This window comes from Crotalus tigris, unplaced genomic scaffold, assembly GCF_016545835.1.
Source record: "Crotalus tigris isolate CLP2741 ecotype Arizona unplaced genomic scaffold, ASM1654583v1 scf7180000017753.6788120, whole genome shotgun sequence".
Classification (NCBI taxonomy): Eukaryota; Metazoa; Chordata; class Lepidosauria; order Squamata; family Viperidae; genus Crotalus; species Crotalus tigris.
Genome location: NW_024096615.1, coordinates 1,280,676 through 1,300,724, shown reverse-complemented (window position 1 = coordinate 1,300,724; position 20,049 = coordinate 1,280,676). Strand labels below are relative to the sequence as shown.

General features: G+C 38.7%; 1 protein-coding gene across 8 annotated transcripts in view; it reads right to left on the bottom strand.

Annotated features, from left to right (window-relative positions):
* VWA3B (von Willebrand factor A domain containing 3B) overlaps positions 1–20,049 on the bottom strand; it is a 129,406-nt gene that overhangs the window by 90,325 nt on the left and 19,032 nt on the right. For 7 of the 8 annotated variants that reach the window (XM_039340655.1, XM_039340654.1, XM_039340660.1 and 4 more), the window contains 6 exons: positions 17,318–17,533; positions 17,004–17,098; positions 12,157–12,407; positions 11,782–11,941; positions 6,394–6,563; positions 4,789–4,901 (listed from right to left, as the gene is read on the bottom strand). In XM_039340655.1, coding sequence (XP_039196589.1) covers positions 4,789–4,901; positions 6,394–6,563; positions 11,782–11,941; positions 12,157–12,407; positions 17,004–17,098; positions 17,318–17,533 — 1,005 coding nt within the window. The remainder of the gene's footprint in view (positions 1–4,788; positions 4,902–6,393; positions 6,564–11,781; positions 11,942–12,156; positions 12,408–17,003; positions 17,099–17,317; positions 17,534–20,049) is intronic. The other variant, XM_039340659.1, reaches the window with a different exon arrangement.

The following is a 20,049-nucleotide window of genomic DNA, read 5'->3' as shown; positions in this document are numbered from 1 at the left end:
CATGAGAGCCAGTTTGGTGTACTGTACTAACTAAGGCACCAGGCTAGAAACCAGGAGTCCATGAGTTCTAGTTTCATTTTAGACACAAGGCTAGCTGGGTGATCATGGACCAGTCACTCTCTCTCAGCCCTAGGAAGCAGGTAATGGCAAACTAATTTCAAAATCTTGGAAAAAAAAAAACCTGCAGGGACTGCTCCAGGCAGTTGCCAGGAGTCACAGCTGACTTGGAGGTATGCACGCACACACACACACACACACACGCACACACGCACACACGCACACACACAGAGCTGCATATAGGCTGGCCACTCCTATTAGTCTCTTATGCTCAATATAAAGGATTAGGCAGTATCCCTAGCAGAGAAATTCAAGCATTCATAAGGAATTCTGACATCCTTAATCTACAGAGAAACACCATCTAAAGCTTGGCTGTCAGAATCAACCAGAATTTGAAACGGCCCCTGAATGTATAAAAAGGCCTTTTGGAAAAAGAGAATAATATATTTTTACCCCTTTTCTCTTTAAATATTTTCCCCTTTTTGGTTCTTTTAATCATGCCAACTGCTCAGAGTGGTTTGAGAATTGGGCAGCCTTACAAATCTAATACAGATAGTCCTTAACTTACAACCACAATTGAGCCCAAACTTTCTGTTGCTAAGCAAGACAATTGTTAAATTAATTTTGCCCCATTTTATGATCTTCCTTGCCACAGTTAAGTGAATCACTGCAGTTGTTAAGTTAGTAACACGGTTGTTAAGTGAATCTGGCTTCTCCATTGACTTTGCTTGTCAGAAAGTTGAAAAGTTGATCACGTGACCCTGGGACACTGTGACCATCATAAATATGAACCAGTTGCCAGTTGTCTGAATTTTGATCACATGAACACGGGATGCTGCAACAGTTATAAGTATGAAAAACGGTCATAAGTCACTTTTTCAGTGCTGTTTTATTGTTGAATGTTCAGTAAATGAACTGTTGTAAATCGAGGACTGTCTGTAAATCAATCAGGGGAGCACTCATCTTTTCTAGCTTAGGCACTGCCATTGCGTGTTCGATTTGTTGTATCATCCCTCCCACCCTCCCTTCTTAGGGCCTTTCCCCATTGCTGATAACAATCCATCACTGAGCCGAAGTGAAACCATAATGGCACAAACTTTGCTGTCCCCACTTCCAAATCTTTTGCACCTTCTATTGCATCTGTTTCAAGCCTTTATCAAAAACTTACAAAGCAAATTTCATGCTTAGAACCATTAAGGAGCCAAAAATAAAGCACCATGGTTCCCTGATGTATCTGTAATAAAACGTGTACTCCCAATACCCCCCAAAATGATATTGTAGAGATTCATTTACAAGAATGGATAAGCAAAATATAGCAAATAAAGCAGCTTTTCTTCATACAATAAGCTACAACATCAAGGCAGGAGTCTGAAAAAAGATCCCTGTAAATAGATCCCCTGTTAAAGTTAATAGGATTCTTAAATCAGCTATCATTTTTACTCAGGATCCTTGAACAACTCAAAAAAAAAGAGCTGCTGATGATTTTTAGAAAAGTATTGTGTTTGCAGAAGTTCCAGATCACTTCTTCTGAAAAAAAATTGAAAAACATGCAATCTTAATACATTTGCTTCAGCTGTTGTTAAATAAGTGGCATTTGCAAATTATCTGTGTGAAATCACAGTGTTCATTATCAGAATTGCTTAGTTCTGTTCACTCTGGATAGGTTTTTTTATTAACATACCCAATTTGGCAAGCAATTCTTTCCTCTTCTGGAAATTCTACACATTCACTTAAAACAGACTTAGAAAATATACAAATGATCTCTATTTTGAAACAGGTGATCTTCCCCACTTCACTTTCTCAGAAAAAATATTAATTTCACTCTTCCCTAAAACACAGGAAATAGGGGGTGTTTTGCTGAAATAACTGAAAACGGTACTGAAATAACATCTTTTTCTTCCCATAAAGCAAAGTGAACAGTGAATTTCTTTAGAAGTTATAAAAATATTTCTTTACATTATTATTTAGCATTTTAGCTCTGTCTTGTTTATGACATTATATTTTACAAAATGTCCCACATCAGAAGTATCAGGGAGCATAACTTGCTGCAATTTTTTCTAATATTTTTTTAATTTCTCCCTTGCGAAGTACCAGTAAGTATGAAAGCAGACCTATGATGATTTCAAAATATACACAGCAGTAGCTCAATCAAGACAGGTTTCCCTACATTTCATAAGTTAAGACTGTTGTGGCTGCATCAGTTTTGGGCTCGATTGTGGTAGTAAGTCGAAGCCTACCTGTATCTTGTGTGAATCAGTAGGAGCTTAAACCATCACATTCCATGTACTGAGTCCATGCACACTGTAGATACATACATATGAATCTGAAGTTTCTGCTATTGGATGCACTGAGCAAAGCAGTCCTTAAGGAACATGAAGGCTAATACAAGTATTCTTCAACCTACGATCACAATGGAGCCCAAAGTTTCTGTTCTTAAGTGAGACATGCCCCATTTTTAAGTGAGTTTTGCTCTATTTTACGACCTTTCTTGCCACAGTTGTTAAGTGAATCATTGCAGTTGATAACTTAGTAACCCAGTGGTAAAGTGAACCTGGTTTCCCTATTGACTTTGCTTGTCAGAAAGTCAGAAAAAGTGATCACATGACCTTGGGACACAGCAACAGTTGTAACGGTAAATATGAACCAGTTGCCAAGAATCTGAATTTTGATCAGATGATTATGGAGATGCCGCAAAGCTCGTAACTGTGAAAAATGGTCATAAGTCACTTTTTTGAGTGCCATGGTAATTTTGCTCACTAAATGAACTATTGTAAGTCAAGGACTACCTGTACCTACCACATGCCCATAGCAAGAACATTGTATTAAGGCATTCAGAGTCTGTCCTGTTGAATAAGGAGCAGCTGCTTAATTTGCTTCCTTATAATCACACATCTTTATAGCCTTAGGGGAAAAAACCAAACATTTTGGTATGGACTGGCATTTGTCTTCCACACTGAGTTAACTGAAAGCCCACACCCGCTCAGTGTTTTCCCCAATTCTCTCTTTTTGACTCTTGGGTGGTTTTTCTCAGAGTACTTTCACAGATAACATTTGCATCACTCCCAGATTAGCTCCATCAAGTCCTATACATTAGGAAACTGAGCCAATTCTGATTTTTTTTTCTGGTTCAACTGTGGTGCATCAGAACTTGCTTCAACTTTCCAGGTGAAATGCTGGAATTCCATAGAGTTTGGAATGACCCATTTTCCCATTAACAAGAACATGTCTTCTGGACTCTCCAACCCAGACTTCCATTTTTTTATCATTTTTTTTCTTTTTTCTTTCAATAGCTTTTAATACAATGGCTTTAGCATTAGCTCAAACAAGCTGTAAGATGGACAAATTGTGTTTTCATAGCTCCTGGTGATAATTCTAGGACAGAGCTTGTCAACTGGTGGTACGCTTACCACTGGTGGTACACCAGCACCTGGCAGGTGGTACGCGTATGACAGGTTAAAAAGCACTGTAAAAAAAGTGTAAAAGTGGATGAGGTCAAGCAGCAGCAGTGCCACACAGGCTTGTGGGAAAGTCAGCTGGAGCTGCTTGAAGTGTTGCCTGGGTTCTGCTGAGAGCCCAGGATCAGCACATGCAGCTACAGCTGATTGGCGCTTCCAGCGCACCTGGAGAGAAAAGGAGGAGGGGGGAGAGAGAGGAGAGGCTATAAAAGGAGCAGGTTTTGGTGAGAGAGGGAGAGAAAAAAAGACAACAGGGAAAAGAGGAGGGGACAGTGAAAGAGAGGAGAGGCGTAGCCTTTGAGAGAGAAATCAGCTGGAGGTGCACCAAAGAGAAAAGGGAGGGGGAGAGGAGACGATATAAAAGAAGGGGGGAGAGAAGAGAGGATATAAAAGAAGAGGGGAGAGAAGAGAGGATATAAAAGAAGGAGGGGAGAGAGGAGAAGATATTAAAGGAGGAGGGTGATAAATTTGTTAAATGAGTTTTGCCCCATTTTATGACTTTTCTTGCCACATTTGTTAAGTGAATCACTGCAGTTGTTAAATTAGCAACACAGTTGTTAAGTGAATCTGGTTTCTCCATTGACCTTGCTTGCCAGAAGGTTGCAAAAGGGGATCACATGACCCTGGGACACTGTGACCGTCATAAATATGAATCAGTTGTCAAGCATCCAAATGTAAATCACTTGACCTGGGGATGCTGCAATGGTCATAAGTGTGAAAAATGGTCATAAGTCACTTTTTTCAGTGCTGTAGTAACTTCAAACAGTCACTAAGCGAACTGTTGTAAGTCAAGGACTATCTGTACTTTATCATTTTTTTTCCTTTTTGGGGGGGTCATCAAGTTTTTGACACTTTGCTAGGTGACTGGTGGTACTTGAATATTGCCATATCCTAAAAGTGGTACAATCTGTGAAAAGGTTGAAAAGCTCTGTTCTAGGAGACTCTTATTTAATATTAAGCCCTGCCTTTTATCTCATATACTTTTCAACATCAGATTAAACTACTTAGATTGCTTAATGTTTATGACACAGGTTGAATTCCACAGATGAGAGGCCATCAGTTCGTTTTTTTCATGGTTAAATATGCAAACACTCTCCTATCTAATCTAGCATGATCCACTTCTCTTGTTAAACAACTATGACCCTTGCATTTTCTTTCAGTAGTGGTTTGTTGAAAAAGCTTGTTATTCTTCCATATTTGATACACAATCTTGGATAAAAATATGCATTTGAAGATTTTAAGGTCAATGGGGTAGCATTATTTTGTTTACTTTTACCTAAAGGGAGTCTTCCTTTCAGTCTTCTTGAATACAAGGTAGCTTTCTCATTCTTACTGAGTGAAGGGCCCATCACAAGCACTTCATCAGTCCTTTCAGCAAATGCATGGAACCTAAAGTGAAAAGCATATTAATTTGTAATCATAGGATATAGATATACATCTGGAATCACAGTGTGACCTCCTTTAGGAGGAAAAGTATTAAAAGTAAAACAATACTGTACCATTCTGGATGACCTTGGATTTTTCCTTCTCCCACCCTGCCTACCTCACATAGTTCTTATAATAGAGGGGACAGAGAAGAATCTCTGCCAATTTAAGCTCCTTGGGAAGGTAGAAATGTAATTTAAATTCCAAAGCAGCTGGTAAACAGACATGGGCAATATGATACTCTTGTGACTTTATCGGCTAGTTAATAAAATCTATTCTGGAATATCATTTAGAAGAGAATGCCAAAAGTCATTCAAGAAGTCAGGTTATATAACTATTTTCTACATTATTCATTTTTTTACCATGTGGTTATTAATCAGGGCATTTGTCATAGTATTAAACAAAAAAATTATCATTTTTTTTAAAGAACCATAGTTAGTTCATTGACATCAACTTTCTAACTGTAGAACATGGGTGTATCGCGGCTCTTTTTCCATTGCCGTCAATGGGGTGGGCGCAGCTTCGGTATGATGAAACCGACTCACAGGCCGGCAGTTTGACACCCCTGCTGTAGAACTACACATTCAATCAGCTGTTACATTTCTTCACTAGACAACAGATTTACAACCATTTTTTTTATTATCCCCGACACTACTAGCCTTCCAGAGATCTTTCAAGAAGTGAGTTTCAAACCAGGCTTGGGGATCCCTTGAAAATAAGGAGGCCACAAGACGGCTTTATGAGATATGAGTTTTTAAACCCCTATATATGCGTTTATTTTTTAATATTTATTTTAAAATGTGCCTTTCTTGGGTTTTTTTAATGGTACACTGTCCAGAGTTACATACTAAAATGGGTAGCTATATAAATTTAATAAATAACTTATTTTTTTCCAGTACATCAATGTTCCTGGCCATCATACCTTGAAAATCTGGAAAGTGCAGCTCAGCACATCCAAAGGAACTGATTGGAAAAGATATTCTAAGTGTTTTATCTAGAAAGATGATAGATATGCCCTCAGACACCAGGGAGATACAACCCTTAAAATTATTCCAATATGTTTAGTAATTGCTTCAAGAGAAAAGTAAATAAAGATTCAGCCTTCATCATGCTAAGCTATCATGAGGTTTATTTGATGTTAGCTTAATGCAGTATATGGATTTAGTCAATTGCTTGCAATTTGTATTCTCTTTGGACAGCAAATATGGCTTTTCAACAAACCCTGCCAGCAACTTTGTCATTAAGATAGGAGAAATGAGTCATACACCAAGGATTTGCATAGTCCAGATTTTTCCAACATGGATATATGTTAGACTATAGTTCCCATCATCCCAAAATAACCTGAAGAATGTGGTCTAATCTAGCCAGAAAGCATCAGTGTAAGCAACTACAGAAGGACCTATTATCATAGGGATATATAGAGCTAACGTTGTTAGATATCCCATTTACTTCATACCTGCCAGTGGTTAGCTGACTGAGATCCTTTAAGAAAGCAACTGTTTCTTCTTCTCTAGCATTGAAAGATACGGTATGGATTGGACATGGACTTCTTGAGATCTTCTGTATGAGCAAGTGCTTTGCACATTCTGGTATATCACCCACCACAAAATAGTATACAGCTTCTATCTGAAGTGAAGAAGTCATTCAACAAAAACATTTACAGATCTTCAGGTCAAAGGAAAACATGCTCCACACACACAACAAGCTATACATCCTTTCTATTTTTGATTGACAAAATTGCTAAAATAATAAAATAGAGAAATTAAAATTCTCTAACAATAAGAATGCTCTTAGCATGCAGAATACTCAGAAAAAGCTAAGATATACAGTGGTCTTCATATTACCAATATGGACCTTCATGTTCAATTCATACGTGGACTTGTACAGTACACATTTTAAATAGTGTCAAATGTCATCCTTGTTTGTCATCAGGGTCACAATGAAGTTGAGTGCCTTGGTAAATTTATCACACTTTTCATTTAAAAATGAAAAAGGAAAGTTTATAGTAGTTAAGGAATAGGATTCTGTTGCATCATTATTTGACTAAAAGAAGCAGCTGTGAAAAACTGAAAAACTGTTCTAACTGAAATATCTGGATTGTCTTGTAGCAGAACTATTAATTTTACAACCTGTATCCATATACAGTTCTAGAATACATTTTCTTGAAGGGGGAATTATTGAGGGGGTTGGACATACTACAACAGACTGCAGATAAGGGCTCACAGGACTGAATTACTACATGCTAAAACTATGTAATAATTAAAAAATGGGTTCCAGCATTCTGAATTCAGATAACTAGTGAATTGTGTATTGAAACAATACATCCCCAGGACATCTACGTATTCCCATGAAGAAACAGGCTTAGGAACAAATTGTTTTTTGATAGCTAAGATCAGTTTTATGAGGACAAAGTTACATGGAACAAAGTTAACATTTTTAATGAAAGGATGAAGAATGACGCATTCTACAGCCATGTTGCCTTTTATATGAACAGTTTGAAAATTTTATCACCTGAAGGAATTAAGATTAACCTGGGTCTGGCCAGATTCAGTTGCATAAACTAAGAGCTTCTGATATCTGCATGACATCAATATTACACACAAGGACTACACAAACCATTTGAAGAGACATTTTGCCAAGCAACTGAAACATTTCCTTCGAAGTCATTGTTTGAAGCATCAAGTTAGACACTCTGAAGTTTCCAGGCCTTCAGCAGAAGTCCTAGTGAGAGTGTTTCTGAGCATCTATGGAGGTCTGGAGGCTTGAAGTGGTTTTTCTGGATCTTTGGGAATTGCATCTGTTTCATTGCTGAAGCAGCAAATTCAGAAGGTGACTTTATTCACTTCACAAAGCATCACTCCTGATGTTTTATCAACTGTTTTTAATAAAAGTAGTAGTTTTTTTTATAAAAATAAAAAATTGTTATTTCTTCTTCCATAAAAAGGATTGTCTTTTCATGATTTCCTCAATTTGGTGCCCTCTAGAAGAGTTTGGTGACAAATTATCACCATAGACAATCCAGGAATTGTATGTTATGCCTATAAAATTGCACATTCATAACAAGAAGTTTTGCAAGAGTGATTGGGTTCCAAGCTCTAGACACAGTGATAATTTGTCCATATTCTATTTCAGAAATCAGTTTCATTGACTGATGTGGAACCCACTGCCTATATCAAAAGAGCCATGTTATACGGCTCTTTTTAAAGAATGTTTTCCCCCAGATGCCTGTTGTTCTGTGATTTGTTTTTTTAAATTGTTTTCATATTGTGTGCCATCAAGGTCACAATGAAGTTGGATGACCTGATTAATTTAATAAATAAATAAAGCTTCCATTTTCCAGAAAGAAGAACTATTTAAATTTCTCTCTTATGCTGTGTTACCAGAGTGGTTGACAATATCTGGACTTGCTATGTTTATATTTCTGTAGCAGATATACAGAAAGCTATTTCCTAATTGAGGTTGGATAACAAAACACGATATAAAAAAGATGTTGAGACTCTCTAGAAAGAGTACAGAGTACAGAGACGAGCAATAAAGATGATTAGGAGATTGGAGGCTAAAACATATAAGGAACGGTTGCTGGAATTGGGTATGTCTAGTTTACTGAAGAGAAGGCCGAGGGGGGCATGATAGCAGTGTTCCAATATCTCAGGGGCTGCCACAAAGAAGAGGGAGTCAAGCTATTCTCCAAAGCACCTGAAGGCAGGACAAGAAGCAATGGATGGAAACTAATCAAAAGAGAGAAGCAACCTAGAACTAAGGAGAAACTTCCTGACAGTTAGAACAATTAACCAGTGGAACAACCTGCCTCCAGAAGCAGTGAATGCTCCAACACTGGAAGTTTTTAAGAAGAGACTGGACAGCCATTTGTCTGAAATGGTATAGGGTTTCCTGCCTGAGCAGGGGGTTGGACTAGATGACCTCCAAGGTCCCTTCCAACTTTACTATTATTATTATTATTATTATTATTATTATTATTATTATTATTATTATTATTGATCATTGCACAATCAGCCAGATGTTCAGACTGAATTTGGCATTTTGTCTACCTATTGAGTCCTTACCAAGGACCTGGGATAGGCAGATGTGGATGTTTGATATTATTACAGATATCATCGCAGGATAGAGGTACTTCCTAGTAAGGCCGCCTTTTGCAATTGACTAATGGCGAATTTGTATTATTATTATTATTATTATTGATCATCGCACAGTTCAACCAGATGTTCAGACTGGATTTGGCATTTTGCCTATCTATCAAGTCCTTACCAAGCACTGGGATAGGCAGATGTGGATGTTTGATGATTGTCATGCCTCTGTCCGAGCCTGACTCTGAGGAAGACATGGAGTTCCCTGTTGAGGCCCAGGAGGGGGTGTCTGTGGCTTCGGAGGACTGTGGGGAGGAGCAGGCTGAGGCAGGCCAGGGCCCTTCAGATTTGGAACAGGGAAGGCAGAGTTCAGGCGAAGAGCAAGGCCCCTCCCCACCTGATCCTAGAGCAAGGAGAGCAGAGAGGAGAAGGGAACAACGGAGGCAAGCTCATTTGCTCAGGAGGAAAGTTTCCCGCCCCACTCCACAAGGCACACCTGGGGAGTAGGATTTAAGGAGACGCTGTGAGGTGGGGCATTTGCTGGAAACAAACGTGAAATCTTGAGATAGTGTGCTCTTGTAACCTGGACACTTTCTATTCTGGACCAGTTTGCTTCCTGCTGATCTTGCCTTGCAGTCTGCAGTTTTCAGTTTGCAGTTCACAGGCAAGCTGGGAGTTAAAAGGATTATACGTTTGCTTGTTATCTGTCTTGCTTTAAGAACAGTGTAAACTTCCCTGGCTGTTTTGTTTGAACTAGTGTCAGCATATGTGGGGGCTGTTGGGTGAACATTGGCAGTGATTAAAAGACTATTGCTCTGGCCAGTTGATTGCTTTGCTTCCGTTCAGGGCCCTGGGTCCTGTAGCCCATTTTTCACCAGATAGTCAGGGACTCCAACATCTAGCGCAGACCTTGTTAACCTGGGTGACATCCGAGCCAGTATGGCATTCTGAAATTTACGTCTCAACATATTTTTTATGAGAGAGACACTCTTTGTCCAACTCCTCTGATGATTCCTGTCCAGTATGGTTGAACCTCTGGCATAGCTCTCATCTTCCTCAGAGTACACAAACCCCACAACCATGTCAAGGTAGTGCCTCACTGGGGTATTATTATTATTGATCATCGCACAGTCATCCAGATGTTCAGACTGGATTTGGCATTTTGTCTACCTATCGAGTCCTTATCAAGGACGTGGGATAGGCAGATGTGGATGTTTGATGGTATTACAGATATCGTCGCAGGATGGAAGCAGTTCCTAGTAAGGCCGCCTTTTGCAATTGACTAATAGAGAATTTGTCAATGCCAATGGTGTTCAAGTGGTGCTCCAGTTGTTTTGGGATTGCACCCAAGGCGCCTATGACTATTGCTTGCTTTTGCCACAGTCTTTCTATTTCTATTTGTAGGTCTTTGTATTTTGTTATCTACTCCAGTTCTTTCTCGTCTATTCTGCTGTCTCCAGGCACTGCCATGTCCACTGTCTTTCTTATTGACAATTGTTAAGTCTGGGGTGTTATGTTGCAGGTGCTTGTCTGTTTGAATTCTGATGATGATGATGATGATGATGATGATGATGATAATTATTATTATTATTATAATTATTATTATATTATTATTATTATTATTATTTCTCTGTCTGTAATACAGTTTTGTATGACCCTCAGCTTTAATGTAAGTCCTGTTTTTTTGTGTGTCAGCAGTGTATGGCCTACACATCCATGGAAGGCAAAAAGGGGTAAGAAAACATGTGTTACAATGCTATAATGCAAACACCAGTCCTTGCATACTTATATGCAATGTTATGGCTCAAACATATATTTGCATCATGATATTACAATGCATGCTTTCTGATTTTGGCTTCATTCTGGTTAGGAATGGATGCCAACTTTATTAACCCCACTGGTGCTGAATCTGTAGCCTGCTTTCTTTTACTAAGATATACATTATTAAAGATTTCTGTCTAAACAAATAAGTTCAGAGATCTCTGCTTCAGATATACCTGATTACCTTCAAATGATCATATCCTCATTTACTAAGGTATGATCAGTGCCAATATTTTGCCTGAATGGTACACTCACACTTCAATGTACATTATGAATAATTAGATCGAGAAATTTCCAATTGTTTCTGAACAAGCCACTACAGTTTGGCTTTTTTTTTTAAGGCGACAACTATTGTGCCTCAGTTTGGCAAGCCAAAAGAGGAAACTAAAAAGTTTGTGAACCCTATTGCATTTTCAATATTACTGCATCAACATGACCTACAATATGATCTGTTCTCCTTATAATCCCTAAAACAACATAAAGAGAACCCAATTACATATGGAAAATTCAGAAGATTTCACCAACTTTTAAATATCACTCTATATTTAATTAGACTTTCTACAAAAAATGATATTCCCATGAAAGGCTGCATGCATGGAAAAAATATTCGTGAATATTTCCACCTAACCAAAAGGGATCATTCCAACCAGAGCTATATATTTCAAAGCTCTTTGGTATCATGAGAATATTTCTTTTCCTCTTGTTCCAAGGGGAATTGGAAAGAAAGCTTCTGCCTTCAGAACAGGACACTGTCATATACATCTATTATTGGTAAACTTCAGCCTGCGGAATAACTTGAAAGAAATTCCTTCTAAATAAACCCCATGATCTTTTATTAGTACTTGGGCCCTTCATAATTCATTCCCGCAGTACTTGCAGTTAAATCTCAGTGGGGTATCCTTAGTTCTAACTGAACACTTCTGGAAATAGGAGATTACCGTATGATCAAACAATGCCTCCAAGATTGTTTCTGTAGATCCAGTGTGACAAACAGCTGGTAGGTATTCCAATGTCCAGAGCCACTCAATGGCATCTTCTATTGAGTCCTTTGTGACAAAAAGAGGTTTCCCTTGCCACTTCACAAGATCCTGAGCCACCCTGCAAAGGAAGTAATTAAAATATTTGGAGGAAATGCTACATTATCCTTTTACAAAGACCAAGAGGAAGCAGTGTGTGTGTGTGTGTGTGTGTGTGTGTGTGTGCAATTCTTTTTCTCATTTATATTTTATATGACTTTCCAAATAGCTTGCTGTCATCTAAAGTGCAGTGGTAAAAAATTAGCATATCTCACTAATAAAATATAGACAACTTACCGGATTAAATTAAATTTCTCAATTTGGGCCACTTGCTGCTTTAAGACCATAGAAAGTGCTTCTTGGCAGAGATTGAACTCACTTAAAGGAGCAGTTCCAAAATCCAGAGCAATGGTGATATTCTGTTCTTGTATTACTCCAAAAATCTGCCGACTTTCAGAAGTTAACCACTCCATTCTTCGTTTGTACAATTCAATCATTACAGTTAAACTATTTGCAAAATGAAGGAGAAGACTCTTTTTGGCTGTCAACTACATTTAAATAAAAAGAGAATACTAAATTTCAAGGTAATGACCAGAAAACTTGAGAAATATAGAAACCCTTCCTTCCTTCCTTCCTTCCTTCCTTCCTTCCTTCCTTCCTTCCTTCCTTCCTTCCTTCCTTCCTTCCTTCCTTCCTTCCAACAGATCAATAAGGGCTTATTATAATCTATGTTTACTGAAGACATATTAAACAGTTTTCCAATAAGGAGCCAAATTGGACATACCCTTCTGCAAGAAACATTTAACCATGTTGCCCTGAACAAGAAAATATTATTCATGATCAGTGTGGGTAATAAGCTATAGAAATATTTAGAATTATAATGCCCTTTAACTTACATGCATCTACTGCCCAATCGTATTTGGATATAGATAAAAAAATGGCCAAAGAGTATTTGTTTTTGTAACAATATTTCAAAAGTATTTTCCAGCACAGTCATCCTTTGAATTTATTTAATTGAAAGAGGAACTGCTGATTTAGAATAGAATCTGGGACAATAATATCTGCTGAATAATTGTAACAGAATCTAACTAATGCTGGTCAGAATGTTGCCAAGAGGAATTGGCAACACTAATTGTTGCCTTACCATCATCCATCTAGATTACCGTAATGCACTGTACATGCGACTGTTAATAAAGAATATATGGAAAATGTAGTTGGTTCAAAATGCAGGGGCCCCCAGACTTTTGGGCTCCTGGCACTGCGAACATATAACATTGGTTTTGTAGATCCTGCATTAGTTTCCGATTGGTCTCCAAGTCCAATTTAAGATACTGGTTTTGACTTATAAAGTATTTGACACCCAGATGCTTTCAGGATCACCTTCAGATCCATCTTCAGACAACCAAATTAGATCTAGCAGGAAGAAAATGGTACCAATTCCAGTTTCAGGAATTTGGGGACAAAGGGAGGCTAAGGCAAGAAGGTTCTGATCTTAAAGATCAAGCTATTTTGGAGAACTTTCCCCAATTTGTTCTGATACTACCTTATTTTTATTTTCTTTGTATTTCTGAAGCATTTTTATTATTAATTTAGACTTGATTATGGCCATCATTTTGATTCCTAGCAATCATATAGATAGATTTTCTCCATGGTGCTTTGTTCCTAATTTGATTTTCCCAGTCTTCCAACAGTGTACTCATCACCACTATAACTGAGTCCATCCATATTGCTGCTGATCAATCTTTTATTCTCTTTCATTCCACCTTTCCCAGCATTACAGCCTTGTTCAACAGTTAGGCCTTCACATAATATGTCAGATTCAAGATAATTTAAGCCTGGTCATTGAGTTTTAAGGGAGAACTCTGAGTCGATTTGTTCAATGATCCACTAGTTTGTTTTCTTGGCTGTTACAGTATTCTCAGAATCTTCAACACCAAAGTGTAGAAGTATCAATACTGTTCCAAGCCTGCTTTATCAAAGTGCAACTTTCAATTCCATAGAATATCATAAGAAATACCATCTTCTGGAGTCCATTTAAGTTCACACCTACTGCTTCAGTGACTCCATCCAGTCCATTCTCTGTCGTCCCCTTCTTCTATTGCCCTCAATCTTTCCCAACATTAGGTCCTTGTCCAGTGAGTCCTTCCTTCTCATTAGGTGGCCAAAGTATTTGAGTTTCAACTTCAGGATCTGGCCTTCTAAAGAGCAGTCGGGGTTGATCTCTTCTAGGACTGACCGGTTTGAATGCCTTGCAGTCCAAGGGATTCGCAGGAGTCTTCTCCAGCACCATAGTTCAAAGGCCTCAATTCTTTGGCCCTCAGCCTTTCTTATGGTCCAACTTTATTAGCCATACATTGCAACTGGAAAAACCATGGCCTGGATTATACGCACTTTTGTTGGCAGGGTGATGTCTCTGCTTTTTAGGATACTGTCTAGATTTGCCATAGCTTTCCTCCCCAGGAGCAAGCGTCTTTTAATTTCTTGGCTGCAGTCCCCATCTGAGGTGATCTTGGAGCCCAGAAAACTAAATCTGTCACTACCTCCATTTCTTCCCCATCTATTTGCCAGGAACTGAGAGGGCCGGATGCCATGATTTTGGTTTTCTTAATGTTGAGTTTCAAGCCAACTTTTGCACTCTCCTTCTTCACCCGCATCAAGAGGCTCTTTAGTTCCTCTTCACTTTCGGCCATTAGAGTGGTATCATCTGCATATCTTAGGTTGTTGATATTTCTCCCGGCAATCTTAATTCCAACTTTTGATTCATCTAGCCCTGCCTTTCTCATGATGTGCTCTGCATATAAGTTAAATAGGCAGGGCAACAATATACAGCCTTGCCGGACTCCTTTTCCAATTTTGAACCAATCAGTGGTTCCGTGTTCGGTTCTCACTGTTGCGTCTTGACCCGCATATAGGTTTCTCAAGAGACAAATGAGATGGTCTGGTACTCCCATCTCTTTAAGAACTTGCCACAATTTGTTGTGATCCACACAATCAAAGGCTTTTGCATAGTCAATGAAGCAGAAGTAGATGTTTTTCTGGAACTTCCTAGCTTTCTCCATGATCCAGCGTATGTTGGCAATTTGATCTCTAGTTCCTCTGCCTCTTCGAAATCCTGCCTGTACTTCTGGTAGTTCTCGATCCACATACTGCTGGAGTCTAGCTTGTAGGATTTGAAGCATAACTTTACTAGCATGTGAAATGAGTGCAATGGTGCGATAGTTTGAACATTCTTTGGCATTGCCTTTCTTTGGAATTGGAATGTACACTGACCTTTTCCAATCCTGTGGCCACTGTTGAGTTTTCCAAATTTGCTGGCAAATTGAGTGTAGCACTATTACTACATCGTCTTTTAAGATTTTGAATAGCTCAGCTGGAATACTGTCATCTCCACTAGCTTTGTTGTTGCTCAGATTTTCTAAGGCCCATTTCACTTCACCTTCTAGGATGTCTGGTTCGAGGTCAGTGACCATCTCATTGTGGTTATCTGGGACGTTAAGCTCATTCTTCTATAGTTCTTCTGTGTAGTTTTGCCATCTCTTCTTAATCTCTTCTGCCTCTGTTAGGTCTCTGCCATTTTGGTCCTTTATCATGCCCATCTTTGCATGAAACGTTCCCTTCATATCTCCAATTTTCTTGAAGAGATCTCTGGTCCTCCCTATTCTGTTGTTTTATTCTATTTCTTTGCACTGTTCATTTAAGAAGGCATTCTTATCTCTTCTAGCTACTCTCTGGAATTCTGCATTCAATTGGGTGTATCTTTCTCCTTTGCCTTTCGCTTCCCTTCTTTCCTCAGCTATTTGCAAAGCTTCCTCAGACAGCCATTTTGCTTTCTTGCATTTCTTTTTCTTTGGGATGGTTTAGTTGCTTCCTCTTGTACAATGTTGCGAACTTCCATCCATAGTTCTTCAGGCGCTCTGTATATCAGATCTAATTCCTTAAATCTATTTGTCATCTCTACTGTATATTCATCAGGAATATGATTTAGTTCATACCTGAGTGGCCTAGTGCTTTTCCCTACTTTTTTCAATTTAAGCCTAAATTTTGCAACGAGAAGCTCATGATCTGAGCCACAGTCAGCTCCTGGTCTTGTTTTTACTGACTGTATACAGCTTCTCCATCTTTGGCTGCAGATCACATAGTCAATCTGATTTCTATGTTGACCGTCTGGTGATGTCCATGTGTAGAGCCGTCTCTTGGGTTGTTGGAAAAGAGTGTTTGTTATGACCATCGTATTCTCTTGACAAAATTCTATTAGCCTGTGCCCTGATTCATTTTGTACTCCAAGGCCAAACTTGCCTGTTATTCCGGTTATCTTTTGTCTTCCTACTTTAGCATTCCAATCCCCCATGATGATAAGGACATCATTTTTTGGTGTTAATTCTATAAAGTGCTGTAGGGCTTCATAAAACTGGTCAATTTCATCCTCTTCAGCACCAGTGGTTGGGGCATAGATTTGGACTATTGTGATATTGAATGGTTTGCCTTGGATTCGAATTGAGATTATTCTGTCATTTTGGGGATTGTATCCCAGTATTGCTTTTCCTATTCTTTTATTGACTATGAAGGCTACTCCATTTCTCCATTGCTACTGATGGTTGACCCTAAAAAGCAGAAGCTATCCACTTTGATGTCTTCACTATCAATGCTAAGGCTGTTTGTTCAATCTGTGTCATTAGTGTGGTTTTCGTTATAATTTTAGTCCCATTCTTTTCACTTCAGTACTTAAAACATTTATTATTAGAGCTTGCAGAGCCTTTAGATGTTTGGCTATCAAGGAAGTATCATCAACATAGTACAAATAAAAGTTATCTGAACTGTGACAGCATAGAAATATGTTTAATAAATAATAACTTGAACAGATATGTGATATCTCTTATCCAAACATTGGACAGCTTTTGCAGGAGACCAAGGAATTTGGAGAGAATTTAGGAAGCTACATCTTGCTCTGATGCCTTAGAATTTACTCCCTGCTTTAACAGATACCTTTCTCAATGCCATTATTAAAAGATTCTTCAGATATGTGCAAGCAGCAAACATGCTTGACACAAGTAAGTTCCACAGCTGACCATTTTATGTGCCTGCACATTCTCTTCAAAAAGGAATAAATTCATTACTCTAATAAAATATAAATATATCACACTTACATTATAGAGCTTGCCATCAGATATTGCTCTGTACTGATGATACAAACCATCTGCATATCGTGAAGCCACAATTTTTCCCAAGACAGAGACATAATCTACAATATAAAGTGTTTTTCATGTATAGTTTACATCATGTGCATTCTTTCTTCATCACAGTCTCTCACAAGTTCATGAAGTAGCAACTCCTACTAAGGCAAGAATACAAACTCATACACATGTTGCTGTTTATTAACAAAAGTGACATCTAAACATCTAAAAAAGCAACACATTATAACATAAAAGAGATAGCTTTGCACGTCATATTTTAGAAATACCTTCTTTGTGCTGGAATCCAATTTGGGAAAAAATCTCAGAAAAAGTCATCTTGTTCTTCTTGAGTCCATGAAGTTGAAGCCATTTAGCAGAGGAAATGAGAGGTTGTACATCCCATTGGACATCATTTCTCCTTTCTTTTGCTTCTATCGCATTCTTAAAAACAAATGACTGAGATGTTTTCTGCTCTTTTTTGGACTTTCCATCAACAGTATCTTCTGTAAAGGGAAATAAACTTATCTATAGCAAAATTATTTAGATGTCCCCTTCTTTCCCTAGGTATTATCTTTTCTTTTTTAAAAGCTATCACTAATAAACAAATTACTCACTATTAAAAGTAATTCAACATTATGGAAGCACAAGCAATAAAACACAGTCAAACTAGAGTCTTGGACTTCAAGAGAGCTAATTTCAATAAACTTAGAGAGGGCTTGGGAAGGATTCCATGGATGAGAATCCTCAAGGGGAAAACAACTCAAGAAGCTTGGGAAATTTTGAAAAATGAGATAATAAAAGCACAGTCTAGCACAATACCAACAAAGATGAAAAATAACAGCTCTCAAAAGAAACCAGCATGGCTGCATAAAGAACTCTCTGACAAATTGAAAGATAAAAAGGACAAGTATAGAAAGTGGAAAGAGGAGCACATAACTAAGTCAGAATATCAGCAAATAGCCCGAGCATCCAAAGATGAAGTGAGGAAAGCCAAGGCTCAAAATGAACTAAGGCTTGCGACCAAAGTCAAAGATAACAAAAAAAGCTTCTTTCAACATGTAAAAAACAAGAAAAAAGTGAAGGAAATGATTGGTCCATTAGTGGGTGAAAGTGGCAAGAAGGTGACAAGCAACAGAGAGAAAGCAGAACTATTTAACTCATTTTTTGCATCTGTCTTAACACAAAAGGAAAAAACAGACCAACCTATCAAAAATAGTGCCATAAAAAACAGTATAGAAACACAAGTTAAGATAGGCAAGAAAATGATAAGTGAACATCTGTCCAGCCTAGACGAGTTCAAATCGCCAGGACCAGATGGATTACACCCCAAGGTTCTCAAGGAACTGGCAGATGTGATCTCAGAACCACTGAACTATATTTTTCAAAGATCCTGGAGCACAGGGGAACTACCAGAGGACTGGAAAAGAGCTGATGTAGTTCCTATCTACAAAAAAGGGAAAAAAATGGACCCAGGAAATTACAGACCTATCAGCCTGACCTCAATACCTGGGAAGATCCTGGAAAAGATAATCAAACAACGAATCAACGAACACCTAGAGGCAAACAAAGTCATTACTAAAAGCCAACATGGGTTTGTCAAAAATAGATCATACCAGACAAATCTTATTGCATTCTTTGACCAAGTGACAAAATTAGTGGATCAGAAGAACGCTGTGGACATAATTTACTTGGACTTCAGTAAGGCATTTGATAAAGTAGATCACAACCTACTACTTGACAAGATAGAAAAATGTGGGGTAGAAAGCACCACCACTAGATGGATCCAGAGCTGGCTGACCAGTCGTACTCAGCATGTGGTCCTCAATGGAACGGCAACTACATGGAGGGAAGTGTGTTGTGGGGTGCCCAGGGCTCTGTTCTGGGCCCAGTGCTCTTCAATATCTATATCAATGATTTGGACGAGGGGATAGATGGGGAACTCATCAAATTTGCAGACGACACCAAGCTGGCAGGAATAGCCAACACTCCAGAAGACAGGCTTAAGATACAGAAGGATCTGGAAAAGACTTGAACACTGGGTGCTATCTAACAAAATGAAATTCAATGCTGAAAAAAGTAAGGCTCTACATTTAGGCAAGAAAAATCAAATGTACAGGTACAGTATAGGGGGTACCTTGCTCAATAGTAATAACTGTGAGAGGGACCTCAGAGTCCTAGTGGACAATCACCTAAATATGAGCCAGCAGTGTGCTGCAGCTGCCAAAAAGGCCAGCGCAGTGCTAGGTTGCATTAACAGAGGGATAGAATCAAGGTCACGTGAAGTGTTAATACCACTTTACAATGCCTTGGTAAGGCCACACTTGGAATACTGCATCCAGTTTTGGTCACTGCGATGTAAAAAACATGTTGAGACTCTAGAAAGAGTACAGAGAAGAGCAACAAAGACTATTAGGAATCTGGAGGCTAAAAAATATAAGGAACGATTGCTGGAATTGAGTATGTCTAGTTTAATAAAGAGAAGGATGAGGGGGGACATGATAGCAGTGTTCCAATATCTCAGGGGCTGCCACAAAGAAGAGGGTGTCAAGCTATTTTCCAAGGCACCTGAAGGCAGGACAAGAAGCAACGGGTGGAAACTAATCAAGGAGAGAAGCAACCTAGAACTAAGGAGAAACTTCCTGACAGTGGAACAACCTGCCTCCAGAAGCGAAGCAGTGAATGCTGCAACACTGGAGATTTTTAAGAAGAGACTTTACAGCCATTTGTCTGAAATGGTATAGGGTTTCCTGCCTGAGCAGGGGGTTGGACTACATGACCTCCAAGGTTCCTTCCAACTTTACTATTATTATTATGGATCATCGCACAGTCAGCCAGATGTTCAGACTGGATTTGGCATTTCGTCTACCTATCGAGTCCTTACCCAGGACCTGGGATAGGCAGATGTGGATGTTTGATGGTATTACAGGTATCGTCACAGGATGGAAGCAGTTTCTAGTAAGGCCGCCTTTTGCAATTGACTAATGGCAAATTTATCAATGCCAATGGTGTTCAAGTGGTG